This window comes from Acomys minous (assembly GCF_964271855.1).
Source record: "Acomys minous genome assembly, chromosome: 7".
In the NCBI taxonomy this organism is placed as follows: domain Eukaryota; kingdom Metazoa; phylum Chordata; class Mammalia; order Rodentia; family Muridae; genus Acomys; species Acomys minous.
Window position 1 is genome coordinate 93,346,800 of NC_140488.1, and position 20,079 is coordinate 93,366,878.

The 20,079-nt window shown below is 38.2% G+C and overlaps 1 protein-coding gene across 1 annotated transcript in view; it reads left to right on the plus strand.

Annotated features, from left to right (window-relative positions):
- Positions 1 to 20,079, plus strand: part of BEND2 (BEN domain containing 2) — a gene marked incomplete at its 5' end in the record, with an annotated part of 72,269 nt that overhangs the window by 42,190 nt on the left and 10,000 nt on the right. The window contains 5 exons of the mRNA XM_084788640.1: positions 4,441 to 4,566; positions 5,853 to 5,999; positions 12,301 to 12,447; positions 15,468 to 15,602; positions 19,802 to 20,002. Of these exons, the coding sequence (XP_084644766.1) occupies positions 4,441 to 4,566; positions 5,853 to 5,999; positions 12,301 to 12,447; positions 15,468 to 15,602; positions 19,802 to 20,002 (756 nt within the window). The remainder of the gene's footprint in view (positions 1 to 4,440; positions 4,567 to 5,852; positions 6,000 to 12,300; positions 12,448 to 15,467; positions 15,603 to 19,801; positions 20,003 to 20,079) is intronic.

Below are 20,079 nucleotides of genomic sequence, written 5' to 3' on the forward strand. Positions count from 1 at the left end.
TCCAACCTCATGTGCACTCTTTATTTAATGCACTGAGTCTACTTAGTGCTGCCATTATGTGCATGGATATAGGGCCATCTGCCGGAGTCTAGGTAGCATATCTGGGGGGGGGGTCCCCATTCTTTCTTGTTTGTTTGTTCTTGTTTTTCTGAGACAGGTTTTCTCTGTCTAGCCTTGTCTGACCTGGACTAACTTTTTAGACCAGGTTGCCCTTGAACTCACAGCAGTCTGCCTGCCTCTGCCTCCCGAGTGCTGGGATTACAGGTGTGCACCAACACTCCTGGCTCAGGAGTCTCATCTTAAAGAAAATTGAATCTCTTTTTCTCAGCGGCTATCAATAGTAGCTCCTCAGCCAGTGGTGGGGCTTATTTTATTTATTATTTTATTTTTGAGATTGTAATTTAATTAGAACACTTTCCCTCCCCTTTCCTACCTAAAATCTCTACCATATAGCCCTCCCCACTCACCTTTAAATTCATGTGTTTTTTCACTATTAGTGCATGCATATGTGTTTAAACATATATACTATAAAATACAACCTGCTCAGTTTGTTTAATGCTAACTATATGTATGTTTTCCGGGCTGACTGGCACTGAACAACCAGTTGGTGGGCTCTTTTCTGAGGAAGACCACATCTTCCATTTCCAGCTTTCCTCAGCTGCCTACAGTTCTTTGTGTAAGGTGGAGGCCTCACGGGGCTTTTCATTGCTGCCACCCTCATTCAGCTCATGCGTAGGCAGTCATGTTGGTGAGACTTTGACTGTAGCTTCTGGTATTACAAGAAGACACAGTCTTACCATAAATTCTTTGATCTTCTGGTTCTTAGCCATCTTTTGGAAAGACTTATTGAGCCCCTCCCACATCCAGTCTCTCTGTACCTGTTCAATATTGTGTCGTTCTTTTTTTTTTTTAAGATTTATTTACTTATTATGTTTACAGTGTTGGGCCTGCATGTATGCTTGCAGGCCAGAAGAGGGCACCAGATCTCATTACAGATGTTTGTGGGCCACCAATGTGGTTCCTGGGAATTGAACTCAGAACCTTTGGAAGAGCAGGCAGTGCTTTTAACCTCTGAGCCATCTTTCCAGCCCCGTTCTTTTAAAACGAACCTTCGCATTTGAAGTTATTTCAGGTTCACATGCATTCTTAAGCATTTGACAGAGAATTTTATGGTTTAGCTATTGTTACCAGTGACGATGTCTTTAAAAGTTAACAACTATTATAAGCTAAGGGTTTTAAATTGGTTCAATCCACAGATTTTATCGAGATGTCCTCAAGTGTACTTTTATTAATACTAATAATGGCCATTATCTATTCTATTCAGTTTTACCACATTATAAGATTATTTTGCAGTGCTGGGTATGGAACCAAGGGCCTTGTGCTTGTTAAGCAAGTGTTCTACCATGGTGCCATATTAGCTTTTAAAAAATTACTTATTGAATATTCAAATGTGTGTATGTGCATATATGCATGTAGTATATGTGGATGACCACAGAGGCCAAAAAAGGCATCAGAGCCCCCAGAACTAGACTTCCAGGAATTTGTAGGCTACTCAATCTGGATTCTTGGAACTGAACTCTGATCCTCTCTGGAAGAACTGTAAGGAATCTTAACCACTGAACAAGCCACACTTTTGTTCATGCTTTTGACACATATGATCACTATGTTGTAGCCTTAGCTGGCCTGAAATTTGCTCTTGAGACCAGGCTGGCCTTGAGTCCAAAGAGATCCAACTGATTGTGCTTTATGAGTGCTGGAAATAAAAGGCATGTGCCACCAGACCTGCCCTGTCTGTGTCTGTGCTGCCCCTTCTGCCTCTCTTTTTGATTACTCTTACAAAACTCATGCCACAGTGGGCATATCTTACAGGCAGGCTGTTATTATAGCTCACATGATTCTATATGTGAATTTGTCTTAGTTGAGGTTTCTATTGCTGTGAAGAGACACCATGACCACAGCAACTTTTATAAATGAAAACAGTGATTGGAGCTGGTCTACAGATTCAGAGGCTTAGTCCATTCCTGTCATGGTAGAAGTATGGCTGCACAGAGGTAAAAGCCATACTGGAGATTTAACTGACAGTTCTATATCTGCATCAGCAGGTAACAGGAAGAAAGCAAGACACTGGGCCTGGTTTGAAAACCTGAGACCATAAAGCCCACCCCCAGTGACATACTTCCTTCAACAAGGCCACACCTACTCCAACAAGGCCAGATCTCCTCATAGTGTTACTCCATATGGGCATATGAGGGCTATTTTCCTTTAAACCATCACAGTATATTTGAAGCTTCTATAGTAGTAGATTTCCATACAGCTTTTCAAACTCCATTCTATTCCTTCCCCCTTTAATCTTCCTGTCCAAATTTTCCCTGTATTCTTTTCTAACACTGTGTTCTATATCCCCTTCCTTGGCTGCTTACCTTTCCTTCTGGTCCCTTACTAGCTATCTAACCATTAGGAACATTCTAAATACAAGACACATTTAAATATAAAAGCTAATATCCACATGTAAGAGAAAACAAAAGGTGGGACTTTCTGGGTTGTGGATGCCTCACTTAGGATGATCATTTGTAGCTTCATCCATTTACATGTAGATTATCTTTTTCTTAACAGCTGAATAAGGCCTATTGTGTAAATATATCATGTTTTCATTATCTGTTCACCCATTAATGGACATCTAGGCTGTTTCCAGTTTCTAACTGCTATGAATAAAGCAGCAATGAGCAACTATTTCTGTAGTAAGATGTAGAGTTCTGTGGGTATATGCCCAAGAGTGGAAGAGCTGGTATGTCATATGGTATGTCTAGTTTCAGCTTTATGGGAATTCCTCATACTGATTTCCATAGTGACTGTCCAGTTTGTGCTCCCCTCAGCAATGTATAACTGTCTTCCTTTGCCCATATCCTCAGCAGTTCTCTGTTTTATTAACCTTGGCCATTCTAATGTCTCGTGAGGTGAATCTCAAAATACTTTCAATTTGTAGTTCCCTGGTGGCTAATGATGTTGAACCCTTTTAAAAGTGTTTCTCAACTGCATCTATTTCATCTTTTGAGAATTTTCTGTTTAATTCTTTTAAAATTGGATTATTTATTTTCTTCTTTATTTATGTTCAGTGTTTTAGCTCTTTGCATATTCTAGATAATTAGCCCTCTTCATGTCCAGTTTTGTAAGGACTGCCAGTCTTCCATTTCTTCTACTCTATACATTTTTCATTCCCAGCACTTACATACCAATTTCCCATCTTCTCCACCTTTGCGTTTCTGACCTTTCTGTTGCTAATTTATTCTCTCCAATGACCCACAGTTGGTTCTTTCCATTTGAATAATTTCTTCTTGCCTTTATTTTAGGCTTTTTTAGTTCTCTTCATAGGAATGTATATTTCCCTTATAATATTTAAGGATAGTCAATTAGAATTTGTAGTTTGCAGCTTATTTTTCAACCGCATCCTCTTATAGCTTTATATTTTGAGATAATTTAAAATCTATGGGTTAGTGGGAAGAAATCATAGAGTCCTCATTTATGCTGTACTTGTTTTCCTCAATGACAGTGTATTGCAGAAATGTAACACCATGACTATGAAATTGACATGGCTTAAATCCACATTTGTATGCATGAGTGTTTATATTACTTTTATTAAGTTTTCTCACATGAGCTTTTACTTGTCTACCTCTAAGGTTATTATATAGAAGATTGCTAGCATCATTGTAAGAATATTTCCTGTTGCCCCTCTATAAAGTACAACCATCTCCCTTTCTCATCTCTCTTCTCTCCCATCCTGCTCCTTCCTAAGCATCAGCTGAGTATCTGTGAGCTTAATTCCGTTCTATAATATTTCATTTGCATTTTACTTACTTCAGTTGAATCACATGCACTGTATTTTGGGGGTATAATCTTATGAAACATATTTGCTTGAAGTTAATAACACATTTTTCAATATTCTAGTAGTTCTTTTAGCATTGCATACTATTCCATGGCATGGATGTACAATCTGTCTGTTCACCCACTGAACTATATTGAAGATGTTTCCAGTTTTTCACTGTTAGAATAAGCAAACACTGTAAGTTTTCATGTATGCTTTGTATAAACTTACATGAAATTCTAAGTCATATGATGATACAGGGTTCATTTTATAAGACATTGCTGAATTATTTCCCAAGGAGTTGTACGGTTTTTATCTCCTCGCTTGTATTTGTGAGTGACAGTTCCTTTGAATGCATAATTTATCTTTTCATTGTTTCTCATTCTCAAGGTTTCATTCTTTTCATCATGTACTTTAGAGATGATGTTCCTTTAGCCTTTTAAAAAGGATAGGTCTATTAAGGATGAGTAATTTTGGTCTTAGTCATAGTGAAAACATGTTTATTTCCTGTACATTACTCAAGGATAGCTTTGCTATGCATGAATTCATAATTGGGAGTCTTGAAAATGTTTTTCTTGTAGATACTCCAGTGATGCCACAAGCCATCTTGGAAAACAACCCCGAGGCTGTTAATTGCTCACCTGAAATGAGAAATAGCAGTGGCCTGCAAAATTTATCTTCCTCTACAGGGCCTGCTTTTGATTCTGGTGAGCTGCATATATGCTTTACCAAAAACATTCTGCGGTGCAAACCATAAACACTTCAGCATCCCTAATGCAAAATGCTTGTAGTTCAGTTTTAAAATTAAATTTTTATTTTGAAGTAATTTTAGATTCATGTATTTGTAAGAAATAATGTAACATAATCCCCTTTGTATCTTATCATTTTATCCAACAATATTATTTAACAAAGCTAAGATTGAATATACAACCAGGATATTCACATTGATCTGGTACTTAGATATTATTGAGAAGTCCCAAGTTTTCTTGTATTAGTTTGTGCGCTCATATTTATTTCTTTATAGACTTGCTATATGAGAAGCTTTTCTTGTCACTACTGTAACCAAGATACAGAATAACACCACCACCATTGGCTGCTTCGGTTTTTTTTTGTGTTTTTGGTTTTTTTTGTTTTTTTTGTTTTGTTTTGTTTTTTTGGTTACCCTACCCATCTCACTCAAGTTCTCTAAACAAATGAAAACTTGATAAATCTTCCCCTAGCATACTCACTCCTGTAGAGAGTGAACAGAAGACCTGCAGAGCTAAAGGATATGCTGTGAGGAGGGAAGTCAGAGTCAGGAAAGGGGTTGGGAGTGAGAAATGGAAATGTAGGCATGAGCGGTTACTGCCATCTGCTTAATACTGGTTTCTATAATTCTGTCGCTTTACTAGTCTCATATAGAGAAAATCTTATGGTATGTAGATGATGTTCCCATCACCATAATTCCCTTTAGGCTCATCCCCCTTGTGGGTATCTGTAGATGGTTCATATTCTCTCTCATCTCATCTCATCTCCCCAACTCTGTTGTTTTTAGCTGTTCACCCACTGAAAGATAACGCTTTTTTTCCATCCATTTTTACACTTAGGAGTAAAACAGTATAAGCATTTGTGTACTGGCTTTTGTGTAGATCTGAGTTCTATTACTTTTTCCTAAATGTTAAGAGTGCAGTTGCTGGGTCTTAGGATAATATCTTACGGTGATGACATTACATTGTCATTGTAATCAAGGTTGGAACACTTTCTCCACATTTATGTGACTGACCTTTCCATTGCTCTCTCCCAACCCCTTTCTGACTCTCTGACTTCCCTCCTTACAGCATATCCCTCAGCTTTGCGGCTCTTCTGTTAGCTCTTTATAGGGCTGGGTATACTAGGGGAAGATTTATCACAGTTTCCTTTGTTTTGAGAACATTTTTATTTCACTTACCCCCTCCCCTGAGAAAGATTGCTTTATATTATACAGAATTCATGGGTGGGAATCGTTTACTTTCAGATATTGAAGAAGTTGTACTGGTAGAAATGCCAAAAGTAACTGAAGTGATTGTGGATGGCAACAAACAGACAGTATACCCTGCTTTATTGGGGATCGCTGTTCCCCCAGATCCTGAAACTGTAGCTGCCTCTGTGACTTCTGAGATGGGTGAGTTTGGAATAATACATACACAGTGCAAGACGTATTTTTATTTTTGCACGTGTATGTCTGTATTTAGTATGTGTGCATGGTGTGTTTGCATTTGTGGATATACATGTCTGTGTGTGGGGGTGGATCTGAAGTTGTTGGCTGTCTTCTGTGATTGTACTCCACTTCATTTGCTAATGCAGATCTCTTCTTCTAGCTGGCCAGCTTACCTTGGGGGACCTCCTGTCTGTGCCCTACCAATGATGCTCTGAGTGCTGGGATCGCAGGCCGGCATGGCTTTTTTGTGGGTTCCGGGAACACTAACTCCATTATCCATGCTCTTATGACAGGCTCTTTATCCACTGAGTTATCTTCCTTTCCCCAAATACAGTGTTTTAAATGGAGACGTATTAACATTTTTAAATTGAATTTTATTTTATGTGTTTTGCTGTTTTGTCTGCATGCATGTCTGTGCACCTTTTTCATGCCTGGTGCTTTCAGAGGCCATAGAGGATCAAATCCTCTGGAACTGGAGTTACAGGGGGATAATTAGCCAAGTAGCGGTTTTTATAAATGGTAATTGGTGTTTGTTTATATGTGTGTGAGTGATTTGTTTTTATGTATGTATGTATGTACATATGTATGTGTACCGTGTGTATACCTCGTCCCCAAGGAGGTCATTGGATCCTCTGTACTGGACTCATGCATACTTATACCCTACCCTGTGGGTTCTAGGAATCAAACCTTGGACTTTTAAAGAGCAATAAGTTCTCTTAACTGCCGAGCCATCACTCCAGCCCCCTCTGCATTAACATTCTTAATATATTTTAAAGCTTAATTTATTTTTGATTTTATGTGTGGACGTATTGCCTGTACACATGTTTGCGCACCTGCTACAGGCAATGCTCTTGGAGTCCAGAAGAAGGTGTTGAATCCTCTGGAGCTGGAGTTACAGATGGCAGTGAACCATCATGTGTGCTTGAACTAAAGCTGAGTCTGAGTGCTATGTGAGAGGAATGAATGCTCTTAACTGCTGAGCTATCTCTCCATTCCCAACATTCTTGATATTGTCAGTGATAGCTTTTGTTTTGCTTTGTTTTAGACAGGATCATATTATAGCCCAAGCTGACCTGGGCTTACTACGTAGCTTGGGTTAGTCTTATGGTCCTCTTGACTGCCTTCTGAGTGCTCATAGGCACGTGCTGCCGTACCTGTGGCAAGTGATGGCTTTTTCAAAACAGTCTTTCCCTACCGTGCTCAGTACCTGTTATATTTTTAAAATTATATTTTAGTGTTATAACCATCATCATCATTATTGTGTATATCAAGGGAAGAATTTGTGGATGACATGCATATCATGATGCACACGTAGAGGAGAGAGGACAACCTTGGGGAGTCACTTTCCTCCTTCTCTTGTGGGAGCTGGTTGTCACCTTTACATGGCAAGTGCTTTAGTGATGGAACCATCTCCCATCTCACTGGAACAACTTTTTTTTATCAAATTAATCTTTTCATGCTAATGTATTTCAGCATCACATGCAATTGTAAGACAATAAGGCAATTTTGTATATTATTTGTCTCTCCTGCCATAGTAACATTTTTACAAAAAATGCATTGACTATCACAACCAGGATTACTTTGGTATAATCCACAAATTTTATCGTGATGCCAGAGATTTGTTTGTATTTATTTGTATTTTCAAATGTGTGTCAAGCACTTTCCAAGTTCATCCCATGAATAAAAGTGTGTGTCCACCTCAGTGGACAAAGAAGAGGTCATTTCCATCATCACAATGTACCTAACTTGCCATTTTCTTAAACATTTATTTTTGTTTTTAATTATGTGTATGTATGTGTGTATAAGATCATGCAAGTGTCCATGGGGATCAGAATTGGGTTTTGAATTCCTGGAGTTGAGTTATGTACAGTTGTCAGACACCCACATGAGCACTGACAATCAAATTTATTTCAGCACTTAATATGCTTTTTCTTTTTTATTATATTTCTTTTTCACATATACATTTATATTATTACACATAAATTAATAAACTATATACAGCAAGAAGCAAGAACCATGGAATAATAAGGAATTATATAAATATTACATTCATAGCGATTTGGCTATTTGTATTTGGCAAATTTGAAGAAAACATCTTTCCTATCTTGGTGAGTCTAAAATTCTGAATGAAAATCAATATCTATCATATCTCATCTCTATCAAATTAAAACATCTATCTAGATGTAAAAAATATTAAGCCCTAAACAACTAAGCTTAATTATAAGACTAAACTATCTGGTCTTCAACCCCACCAGAGACTTGAGAAGGAATAAAACTTAATTACCTCAGTGAATCAGAAGTGCAGGTTAGCAGCTTCCAAAATAAGAAGGAAAACAAAAAAATGACAGAGACAGTTTGCTGCCTGAACAGTCACCCAAAACTCTCTATATCCTTGGAGCATCACCTTCAGCCTTCTGACCCAGTATATCTGATAGACATATTTGTGAGGCAGAAACTATTGAGGACTTGCTTACCCTGTCTTGGCAGAGTTTGGCCATTGACTCTGCCTGCATCCAACCTTACCCTTTTTAAGACAAAGTTCTGTCTGTGTTAGAAACAAGGACATTTTACCCAGTGGCTTGTTTGCCACATTTGAAGCCATCTCCATAAAGAGATTCTTTGATGCTCATCATCTTCTTTGAGGTAGGCTGGGTGTCACCAGGAGTTAACTTGTCAAAGAATCTTTAAAATAATAAAAGCATCTTTAAATGCCATATTCTTTAGGTTTCTGGGGCTTTTGAAGACCATATCTAACTATTTTACCTTATATATCGATAGAATCATATCTATCTGTTAGCCTAGGATATATATTCTTATGATAAAAATAGACTAGTAATTGGCATAACCATGCTTTTATCAACTAACAATTAGCTTGTATTACTTAATTATCCCAAACAGCCTGCAATAGCACTTTCAAGATATTGGAAGTAAACCTTGTATTATAATTGAGTTGAATGGGTACAATACCTCATATTAGACTAGAAATATATATAATGTGTGTGAAGAATAATCTTAAATTTGAATTCTATACCAATGTACCAAAATTAAACTTATTGTGCATCAATATACAAAATTCTATACCAATGAATTAAAAATAACCTTGTGAGTAACTGTTAAGGCATTAAGTTGAGGAATAGATTCAATAATTGACTTTTTTGTTCTATCATCCCTATATATTTCTATATCCTCTCTTCTTTCTTTTCAGCTCCTATCTCCTTACTTATGGAAGAAAGATAAAGGAAAAGAGAGACATCCCTGAATCCTACCTAATTTTCTCCCTGTATAAGACCAGTAATAACTTATAACCAACTCCCGATGAAAATAAGCTTCTATAGCCCAAGAGAGCAAACAAAAACCTACTCAATGCCCTTTAGGGGAAGTGGGGCATCTTTCACTTAAGATTTCTTCAGGCTAATTTGGGGAGAATAATGCCTTTGAAGGGGCCCAAAAATAATTGGGGAAAATGGTTAAGTAAGCCAGGGATAGCATTTTTGGTCCAGTTTCTAAATGTTGAGAAATTGCAGGCTTAATAGGAGTCCTGTGTGAGACAGTCTGAAATGCTGGACCAATTGGGGTCAGAAGCTTTTTACAACACTGTCCTGGAAGCTGTACTGCTCTGATGGGTTACAGCAACTGAGGAATCTGGGGCAGGAACATGAAGGATGCAGGATGTCAGCGTCCAGCATGCTGAGAGGAATGAACACTGTCAGGTCTGATCCAGCATCAGTTTCCGGTTCTTTTGTTCTGAAAATATAAATTCTCACAATCATTATACAGATCTGAATTTATAAATGTATGAGGAGTGCAGGATGCACAGAAAACCCTGACCTTTTCCTCTAGTCCTTCTTCTTAAATTTTTGAAGCACGTTGTAGCCCAAACTAATGTTGAAAATACCAGCAATGCTACTGCCTCAACCTTCTGAATGCTGGCAACATAGGCATGAGCTACCCTGTCTCGCTTTCCAATTATAGTCACCTTTCCTTATACCTATGGCTTATCCCTGCCACCTTGCTACCATAGATATCATTTGCATTTCTACAATTTTGTCTCGTTTGTTATATAAGAATATTTGGGCTTTACTTTTCACTCATCTTAATTTTCTAGTGATTCATCCAGACTGTTTTCAAATAGAAAGGTTGTTACAAAAACAGGCATCTTGGTGCCTCAGGAAAGAAGGAGTAACAATAGTGCAATCGGAAATTGAGATGTAATTTTTTTCATTTTTAAAAATTATCACAAGTGTCTACATTCCTCATGGCGTCCTTCCTCTTCTCAACTATGCCCCTTTTCACTTTCTTGTCCTCTTTGTTGGTGGTGAGCCAATAAGCTGAAATAGGATTACTTACAGGCAGGAACATGGGTAAGGTGTTATTTACATGACCACTGGCAACTCACCAGTGGCTACACCCCTTTAGAATATGTCTCTCCAAACGGTATATACTCACTTATATCAAAACACTAGTCCAAGGGATACGTACCATGAAAAACTTTACTTACCAGGAAAGTGGGTCAGAGGAGAGGACATCCTATTGAGACTTTAGGCGAGAGTAGCATGGAAGAATGGGGAAATAGTAGGACCCACAGGGTCCTGGAAACCTAAGAAGAACTTTATGACAGGCAGAGCTGGGTCCTGGGGTCCTCCTCAAACTAAGGCACCAGCCACGGAGAATATAGGCAGTAAACTTCGAACCCCTACCAAGACCTAGCCGACGAACATGGTATTCTCCACCGTTGAGTGGAGAGTGAGATCTGACACTCACACGAACTCTGGTGCCCCTTTTCTGACTATGTCCCCTGGATGGGGAGGCCTGATGGCACTCAGAGGAAGGATAGCAAGTTACCAAGAAGAGACTCGATATTCTTAGAGCATATATAGGGGGAGGAGGTCTCCCTCAATCACAGACATAGGGGAGGGGAGAAGGGGGGATGTGGGAGGGAGGGAAGAATGGGAGGAAACAGGGGAAGGGCTAACAATCGAGATGTAATACGAATAAATTAATAAAAAAAAGAATATGTCTCTCCCTTTCCATTGGCTGCCTATTGCACCTCAGGAAGGGGTGGGACCTCACTGGTCCGGCCCCATTTATGACATAAATTTGACAGGCCCCATCTTGTCAAAGGCATTGTGCAGGTAATCACTGCTGCTGTGAGTTAAACGGTCATGCCTTTTCCAGAAGACAATATTCCATACCTTTCTTATGGCTCTTACATTCTTTCTGTCTATGCTTCTGAGATGTAATTTGGGAGAGTAAGGGTGATGCAAACAAGTAATAGTTTGTTGTCCTTATTATTGAATATGATTCCATTGTTTGGATACACTCTTTTGTTAAACTATTAATCTGGGGTGTGTGTGTGTGTGTGTGTGTGTGTGTGTGTGTGTGTGTGTGTGTGTGTGTGTTAGGTTTATTTATTCACTTTATACCTGAACACAGTCCCCTTCTTCCACTCCTCCTGGTCCCAGCTTCCCATGCTCTTCCCCTCCATTTCTTCTCAGAAAAGGGGAGCCCCCTACCCCTGTATTAACCTGCCCCAGCACATCAAGTTACATCAGGACTGAGTGCATTCTCTTCAACTGAGGCCAGGCAAGACAGCCCCACTAGAAGGAAGTGATCCAAAAGCAGGGAACAGAGTCCACCGTTTTTGTTTTGTTTTAGTTTGTGTTTCTAGGCAATAAAGATTCTATGAATAATTGTGTGCAAATTTATGTATAAATGCAACTTTTGGTTCCCCAATAGATCTTTCTACTGATGAACTTTTCTTATTATGATGACTTTATACATATGAACACTCTTCTTTTTTATACAGCTCAGTCATTTTTTTCTTTGTAGTTTTCTGATGTTACTAGTTTTAAAGCTGCTAGGAACATTTATGTATGGTTTCTTATATTAATGTAAACTGCTTTTGTCTCCTCTGTATGAATGCTATAAGTGTAATTGTTGTGCCTTATGGAAATAACATGTTTAGTTTTAAGAAACTGCTAAACTCTTTTCCAGGGAGGAGGCTGAACCATTTTACATTCCCCATAGCAAAGCATAGGTGATACAGTCTCTGCACATCTCTGTCTCTATCTAGAGGTACCAAGACCCCTGTTTTTGTAATAAAATTTCTCTTTGAAGAATGTTTGTTTGCCATTTTTAGGGCAAATCTTCTTGGGACAAATTCTTTGAATTTTATTTCTTTGTGAGTATATTTTCCTTTCTCCTTCTTAGTGAACGGTAATTTCACTCAGTACAAGAGTCATAATTGAGAATTTCTGTGTTTCAGTAATTGAAAAACTAATGCTAATTGAAGTGACACTTCATCCAGAAGACATTGTGGACGATAACACTGAGACACTAAATAGTCCAATTATACCAGAAAATAGTGGATGCCAAGAACCTGCTGCTGCACCTTCTGTCTCTTCAGATACCGGTGAGTTTGAAATCACATAGTACTAGTGGAACTATGTCATCTGGATCCAGTAACATCCTTAGCACACAGCTCGTGGTCGCTGTTTTTTAAACTAAGCTTCCAAGCATGTGGTAACAAGATGCACATACAGTTGTAAGAAATAATACAGAAATGCCCTTTATGTTTTACCCTTGTTTCCCCAACATAATCCACTGACCATAACTCATGTTCTTGCATGTGAATGCATAAATAGTCCCTTTCAAATGCTGTATTCTATGCTGTGTGTGCAGTTCTACATGTTTTTCTGTTCACCTATTTAAGGGCCTCACTAGATTGCTTTCACTTTTCAATTATAAGTAAGTTACTACAACCATTCGTGTATAAGTATTTTAAAATTTTCATACATTTTGATGATGTTCTTTGCTCTTGTGTGGATAGTTTTTGTGTAAGCATAACTTTTGACTTGGATAACTATTCAAGAGTAAAATGCTTGGTTACATGGAAACTTTATGTTTGATTTTATACAACACAGCTAAACAGTTTTCCATCAAGGCTGTATCATTGTTCCTTCCCATCAGCTATAAGTGATCCAGTTTTCAGTTTCTCCACATCTATATTTTTCTGCCAAACTTATTGCTTGTTAGATTTGTGGTTCAGGCTTTCCTGGAATTTACTATGTAGTGCAAGCTAACCTTAATCTTGAGGCAGTCTTCTTCCTTCAGCCTCCTAAGCATTGCGATTGCAGGCATGACTCACATGCCTGACATCTTTATTTATTGTTTTTAGTGCTTCAGGATTTAACAGTTCATCACTTTCAAATCTGAGGATTTTCCTTTAGACATTTGCTTTTGTATTGGAGTCTCAGTATGTTTGCCCAGCCTTGTGAAACTTTTAGATTCACATGACCCATTCACATCATTCTCCCAGATAGTTAATACCATTATAGGCTTGGGCCACCATGACTAACTAGGCATGCTTTTTTGTTTTCCAAAACAGGGTTTCTGTGTGTAGCTCTAGCTATCCTGAAACAGTCTGTAGACCAGGCTGGCCTCAAACTCACAGCAATTTGCTTGTCTTTGCTTCTGCCTCAGCCTCTGCCTCCTGAGTGCTGGGATTAAAGTCACACACCACCACCACACAGCCAACTAGCCGTTCTCTAAGTTTACTTCAATCATTGACAAACAGGTCAAGTTTTCCCTCATGTGGGAGCATCTTTGTTTTCCCTTCTTTTTTTCCCTTTTGAGCATGAGGCTGAGCAAGAGCTCTACTACTGAATTATGTTTCCAGCCCTTCCTCTTTGTTTTTATAGGGTTTCTTGATAGAAAATATGTGGTTTGGGCCCCTTTCCTTAAATATTTGAAACTGTTTTATCTCTAGAAATACAGATGACATGGCTCAGTGGGTAGATTAAATGCTACTGCCACTAACCTTGAAGACCTGAGTTCAATCCCTGAGACATCAGTTCCATTCACATGGTGGAAGAGAGCTAATTCCTCTAACTAGCACATGTATGGTACCTGTCCCATACCTTGCCTCACACAAAAGAAATAAAATCTTAAAATAGGAATGTTGGCAAAAACACAAACTAGTCTAGAAGAAGCCCTGAGAAAAAATGTCTACCTTCTTGGAAGATGACAGTTGCCAAAATATTTTCTTATTGTCTCGCTTCATCATTTTAATGAGTTTAAAGTAGTATGTCCTAGATGTCACCATATTTAATCTAGATTCATTAACATCATTAGTGTAAGATAGTGGTAGCTTTTATTAATTAAAGTCTACTTTCAGAAAAATTTACTACTCTGTGTAGTTAGAATTAATGATTATAATTAAAACAAGAAACTGTTTCTGTTATTCAATTTCTCTTAAATGAAAAAATCCAAAATTGCCAAAACTGACAAAATCATAACCATAATATTGACATGATATCTACAGATACTATTGAAATGTCTTCAGCTTTATGTGTATTCATTTTGTCTCATTATATATTCCTTTTATCTAACATATAAAGATGTGGATTTCATCAGACATTTTCACACATGCATCAATATACTATCAATATACTAACTCACCTTTGTACTGCTCTCCCCATGCCCTCTTCCTTTTTGTTACTTGTATTTATTTGTGAGCGTGCTTAAATGTGTATTTTATTTCCATTTCATAGTATTTGGAGGATCATGTATCCTTTATCCTGGACATATCTCTCAAATATATCTAGTGTCACCATCATCTCTTCCTGTAGTCCTCTTACATCAATCAACTTTCCCATCAATCAACATTATCCCCATCCCTGTCTCTACCTGCTGGCCACTACTGTTTTTTTTCTCCAAATGTGTAAATGATCATTTTTGTATTTGGTATGTGGAATTGTGCAGGTGTGTCCTGTCTTTTGATATTGTTAAATGATGGTGTCATCTATAACTTTCACATTCAATAACTACACAATCTGGTTGCAAAAGTACCTCACAACAGATCTCAGAATATTTTAAGTAATTTATGATTTGGTGTTGGGCTACATTTGTTGCTATCCTTGGTTGCATGCAAGCCCTGTAGAATGTAGGATACAAGTTGGACAGACATGATAGCGACTCTAAAATTGTTTAGATTTCTTTGTTCATTTTACTTTTTGTGTTTGTTTTTTGAGACAGGGTTTCTCCGTGTAGCCCTGGTTGTACTGGACTGTGTGGTCTTCTGACAACATGGATAAATTAGTCTGATTTTCATTTTATTTCAGTTAAAAGATGGATAAAGCACTGCCTCTACTATTTTCTGTTCTCTTCAGTACTATAGGATTATGATCTACTTTGTCCGCATGCACATTTCTGCTCTGTCTGTTGTTCTTTCTTCCTTCCTCATGCTTCGAGACTACTTCATTATATTCTTTCACATTGAAGAACTGAATGTAGCCATTCTTTAAGGGTAAGTCATGTAGTGAAAATTTTCAAAGGTTTTCTTCTGAGAATGCTCATATTTCTCCTTCATTCCTGGAGGATGATGGAATTGAATTGATATAAAATAATGGATGAGTTTTCTTGGTTTTTCAGAACTTAACAATGCTTTACCTAATGAAATGTTGCAAACAGAAGTCACACCAGAAGCACCTCAGATAGTGAATCGCTTGGTTTCCGTGTGGCACGTGAATGACCACAGTAATGATGTAGTACACGTTATTGATGAAGGTAATGACTTAGTATCATCTTCCACTGTTCTGATGTAGTGGGCTGGATTTAGGTGATGTTGATAACAATGACAGCATGTAATACGTTTTGTAAAAGGCATAGTAATGATCAACTGGTGTGTCTCGTCTCATTTTTAATGACTTCACAATGTTGGAACTTTAATTACTGTCTTTCTCAAGGTTCCACAGCAGGTGACTCAAGCTGGTGAAACTCTATCCCTATATTCGTTCTCTGACTTTAAAGTCCATGTTCCTTACTGTAATGCCTTCCAAGTCACAGAAGCAGAGTTGAGGAGACTCCAGGCTAATGGAAGGCCTTCTAAATAATGTAGTCTCTTTGTATCTTGATTTCTAAGTGTTTATCTCTTATTAATGCTCTTCAGCATGTATCAGCAAACATTTTCTGTAAAGGGGTAGATGTCATTATTTTTCACAGGTACTTATCTCCACTGTGGAAACAAGAAACCAACCACAGATGACGTTCAGTGCATGAGTATGGCTGTAGACAAGCGCATTCTCACCTATGTAGGTTATGAGGTTGGCCCATGGATGGCAGTTTGCTAACTCTTGGAGCCAATGGTTATTTTGTTTCTTGAAGTAGGAAAACATTGACAATTTATATAGTAAAATGCACATTCTGGTACACTCTCTTAAGAATTATAAATCTGAGGATAACCCAGGAAGACTCACATGGTATATACTCATAATTGGACACTAGCCCAACAGAGATGTCCCCTGAAAGTCTTCACTTAGTGGGAGATTGGGATAGATACTGGGACATCCTATTGGGACTGTATGTGAGAGAGGTAAGGAAGAATGGGGAAATAGAAGGATCCAAAGGGTCCTAGAAACCTACAAGAAGACCATTAAGGCTGGGGGATCTGGACCCAGGTGGGTCAGCTCAAACTACTGTACCAACCAAGGACAATGCAAGCAGTAAACCTAGAACCCCTATCCAGATCCAGCCAATGGATAACACATTCTCCACAGTTGTGTGGAGAGCAGGGACTGACTTGGATATGAACTCTGGTGTCCCCTATTTGACCACTTCCCCTTGGTGGGGAACTGGTGGCACTCAGAGGAAGAGTAAGCAGGCTACCAGGAAGAGACCTGATAGGATATGATCATATGGTGGGGGAGGAGATCCCCTTCTGTCACAGACCTAGGGGAGGGGAATAGGATGAAAGAGGGAGGGAGGGGGGAATGGGAAGATAAAAGTAAGGGGGTAGCAATTGAGATGTAATCTGAATAAATTATTTAAATAAAAATAAATAAGAATTATAAATCAGTGAAAACTTCCAAGAACTATTTACATAAACAAATACAGAAGCATGTATGCTAGCTGATTAATTAATCCCATTTATACCTGATGGTATAATAAAACATTGCATTTAAAAGTTTACATAAGCCAGATGTGGTAGTGCTTGCATATAACCTAGTACTTGGGATGCTAAGGAAGAAGGCTTATGAGTTTGAATCAATCTGCAGTACTGAGGTGTATACCAGTCTAGCCTGGGCTATATGTCAAGACCTTGTCTCAAAAAAAAAATCAAAAGATTATATCACAATTTTCTGATTTTTTAATACAATCATAAAAAAATTTGAACCAAATAACCAATACTAGGGTGTTAATTAGGTAACTTTTGATCTGTTCATGGAATACGGGACAGTGAAACACAGTGGTTAAGTGTATGGTATTTCAAATCTCCCTGCCTATATTTACATACCAGCCAGCAGTGTGTTTTAATCCTATGACCTTCAACTACTTTTTTTTATTGTTTAATTCTAAATAATTGTTCCTTCATCCATGAGGAGAGAAAAGTAATAGTATCAAATACTAAATATTCTTCAGTACTAACTGCTACAGTGTATTCTGACAATATAGATAAAATTGTCTGATTTTCAGTTTATTTCAATTAAATGGATCAGACCACAAAAGTAAAATAAAATTAGAACTTCCAGAACTGTTCAAGATATATTAACTGCAAAAAGCAATATTCACCTTTACATTAAGTATCATTTCAACTGTTATTTTAAAAATAGAGAAAATAATTGATGAAGTTAGCAGACAGTTCACGTGTGTGTGTGTGTGTGTGTGTGTGTGTGTGTGTGTGCGCGCATGTACATGCATGTGGAGGCCAGAAGTTGAAATTGATTGTCTCCCCCTCTTTTTTGGTTTATTTCAAGGCAGAGTTTTTCTGTTTAGCCCTGGATGTTTTTGAACTCTCTTTGTAGATCAGGCTATCCTCAGATTTGGAGAGATTCACCTACCTCTGCCTCCTAAGTGCTGGGATTATAGGAACAAACCACCATGCCTGGCTTTTTCCACTTATTTTTTGAGACAGAGTCTCTCACTGAACCTGGAGCCTTTTGATTTAGTTACACTGTCTGACTAATGAAATTCCGGAACCCTCCTGTCTGCACTTTCCCAACACTAGGATTCGAGACAATGCCTTGGTTTTTTATGGATGCTACAGATTGAATTCATGTCCTCAAATTTGCATGACAGGCACTTTACCAACTGAGCTACTCAGCCTCCACAACTCAGTTTTAAAATTGGCTCTATAAGCAGCAATCTGACCTTGTTTAAATAATCTATGTCTAGGTCTCAGTTTTCTTATCTGGTTAGTGGTAATGATTATAGAGTTGCTCGAGTGATGAAACTGGACTTAGAGTTAAATATTAACAAAATATGTAAGAATAGCTCGATAAATACTATTTCTTTGAAAAATTTAAATATTCCCCCACATACTTCCTATATTATCTTTAAGGCGCATATAACTCTGAATGTACTTACAGTGTAAAAGGGAGCACGGCGAATACAAATCAACATGTTTACATATTTACCTGGGGCCTGATAATGAAATATATTCAAGCCAATCAACAGATAGTTGAAATGTGCAAGTTCAAGACTAGCAAAGATGAACACTGTTGCCAGATGGACAGACAACATCAAAGAGATCCATTTAATGAAAAAAGTAATTATAGAAAAAATTCTCACAAGTAAAATTTGTGTGAACAATCAATGAATTTAATGCTCTTGGGCATTTTAATGATATGCTTCCTGAGGTTTTCTTTCCCTTTCCCCTTGTATTTTAATGTAATGTTTTATTAATTCCTTGAGCATTTTATACAATACATTTTCCTCATCCCTTACTCCTATCCCCAACTCCTCCCAGATCCACCAACTCTTCTTCCTCGTTACCCCTCCCAACATTGTGTTCCCTTTATTTTTTAATAGTGTACTGAGTCAACATTTTTCTTCTTTACTCATGAATATGGCTTTGAACACAGGGGCATGGAAAACATATCAGTGACCACGAAGTTAAAGTAAATTGACTTTCCTCTCTAACAAAAGCCATCAACTAATAATAGCTTCTCAATTCGTGGTAGAGGCTGGAAAGCCCCTCCCCCTTCTCCTCCTCACTCCCCCCCCACCTCCCACCTCCCACCTCCCACCTCCCACCTCCCAACCCCCAGACCGCCTTATGCCAGAATGTTCACTGTTTTGATTTTGTGCAGGTGACCACAGCTGCTGGGAGTTCGTGAGTATGGCAGCCCTGTCATGTCTAAATACATTGTTTTACTCTGGTCTTCCCCAACCTATGGGTTTTAACAATCTTTCAGCCTACTTTTCTGCATTTGTGGGTGAGCATTCTATTGACATGTGTTCACTGCACTGTGATCAGTTGAGAGTTTCTATGTTAGCTACTGTCTACTGCACAGAGAAGCTTCTTTGATGAGGTCTCACATCTGTACTAATCTATGGATATAGAGACACAGATTTAGAGAACAGCTCGAAACTATAATAAGAGGAGTATTTTTTTCTGGGGCTCATGAGCTTTTGAAGCATGAGTCCATGGCTATATTTGCAGGACTAGCCATGTCCTATATAGTGGGTCTTGCATTCAATAAGAAAGCCTTTAGTTACCCCCATAACACTTGTGACACTATTTCACCCCTAGGCATATCTTGCCATACTGGTCATTAGTGCAGGCCACAGGGTTCACAGCTGGGTAAAACTGTTGATGACTTTTCCCCCAGAAGCATTCATAGCACTTTCTGGTACTATGAAAGTTAGCTAGCAGGGGAAGAAACTATCTGGTTAGGTAATTTGTCTATGACCTATGGTCAAAATGTATGATATCTTTTCTAATAGGGTCTTACTATAAAATTCTGATTTCCCCTGTATTTTATAAGGATATCTTGGTGATCCAGGAAGAAACGTCAGGTTACCTAATATTCATTTGGTGACTGCAAGAAATAAGCCAACTCCTACTTATGCAGCCTGCTACTTGGCTAACCTGATGTTCTCTGAGGAAATCCTGCATATAAGCTCAGTTGCAGACTGTGCTTCACATTGTATGCCCACAGATCATAACAGAGTATGTGCGATAAGAGGTGTGTAAAGTTACTAAGGAATCTTGTTTTTTTTTTAAATCTTGTTTTTGATCATAGTTTAGTCATATAGTGAATGT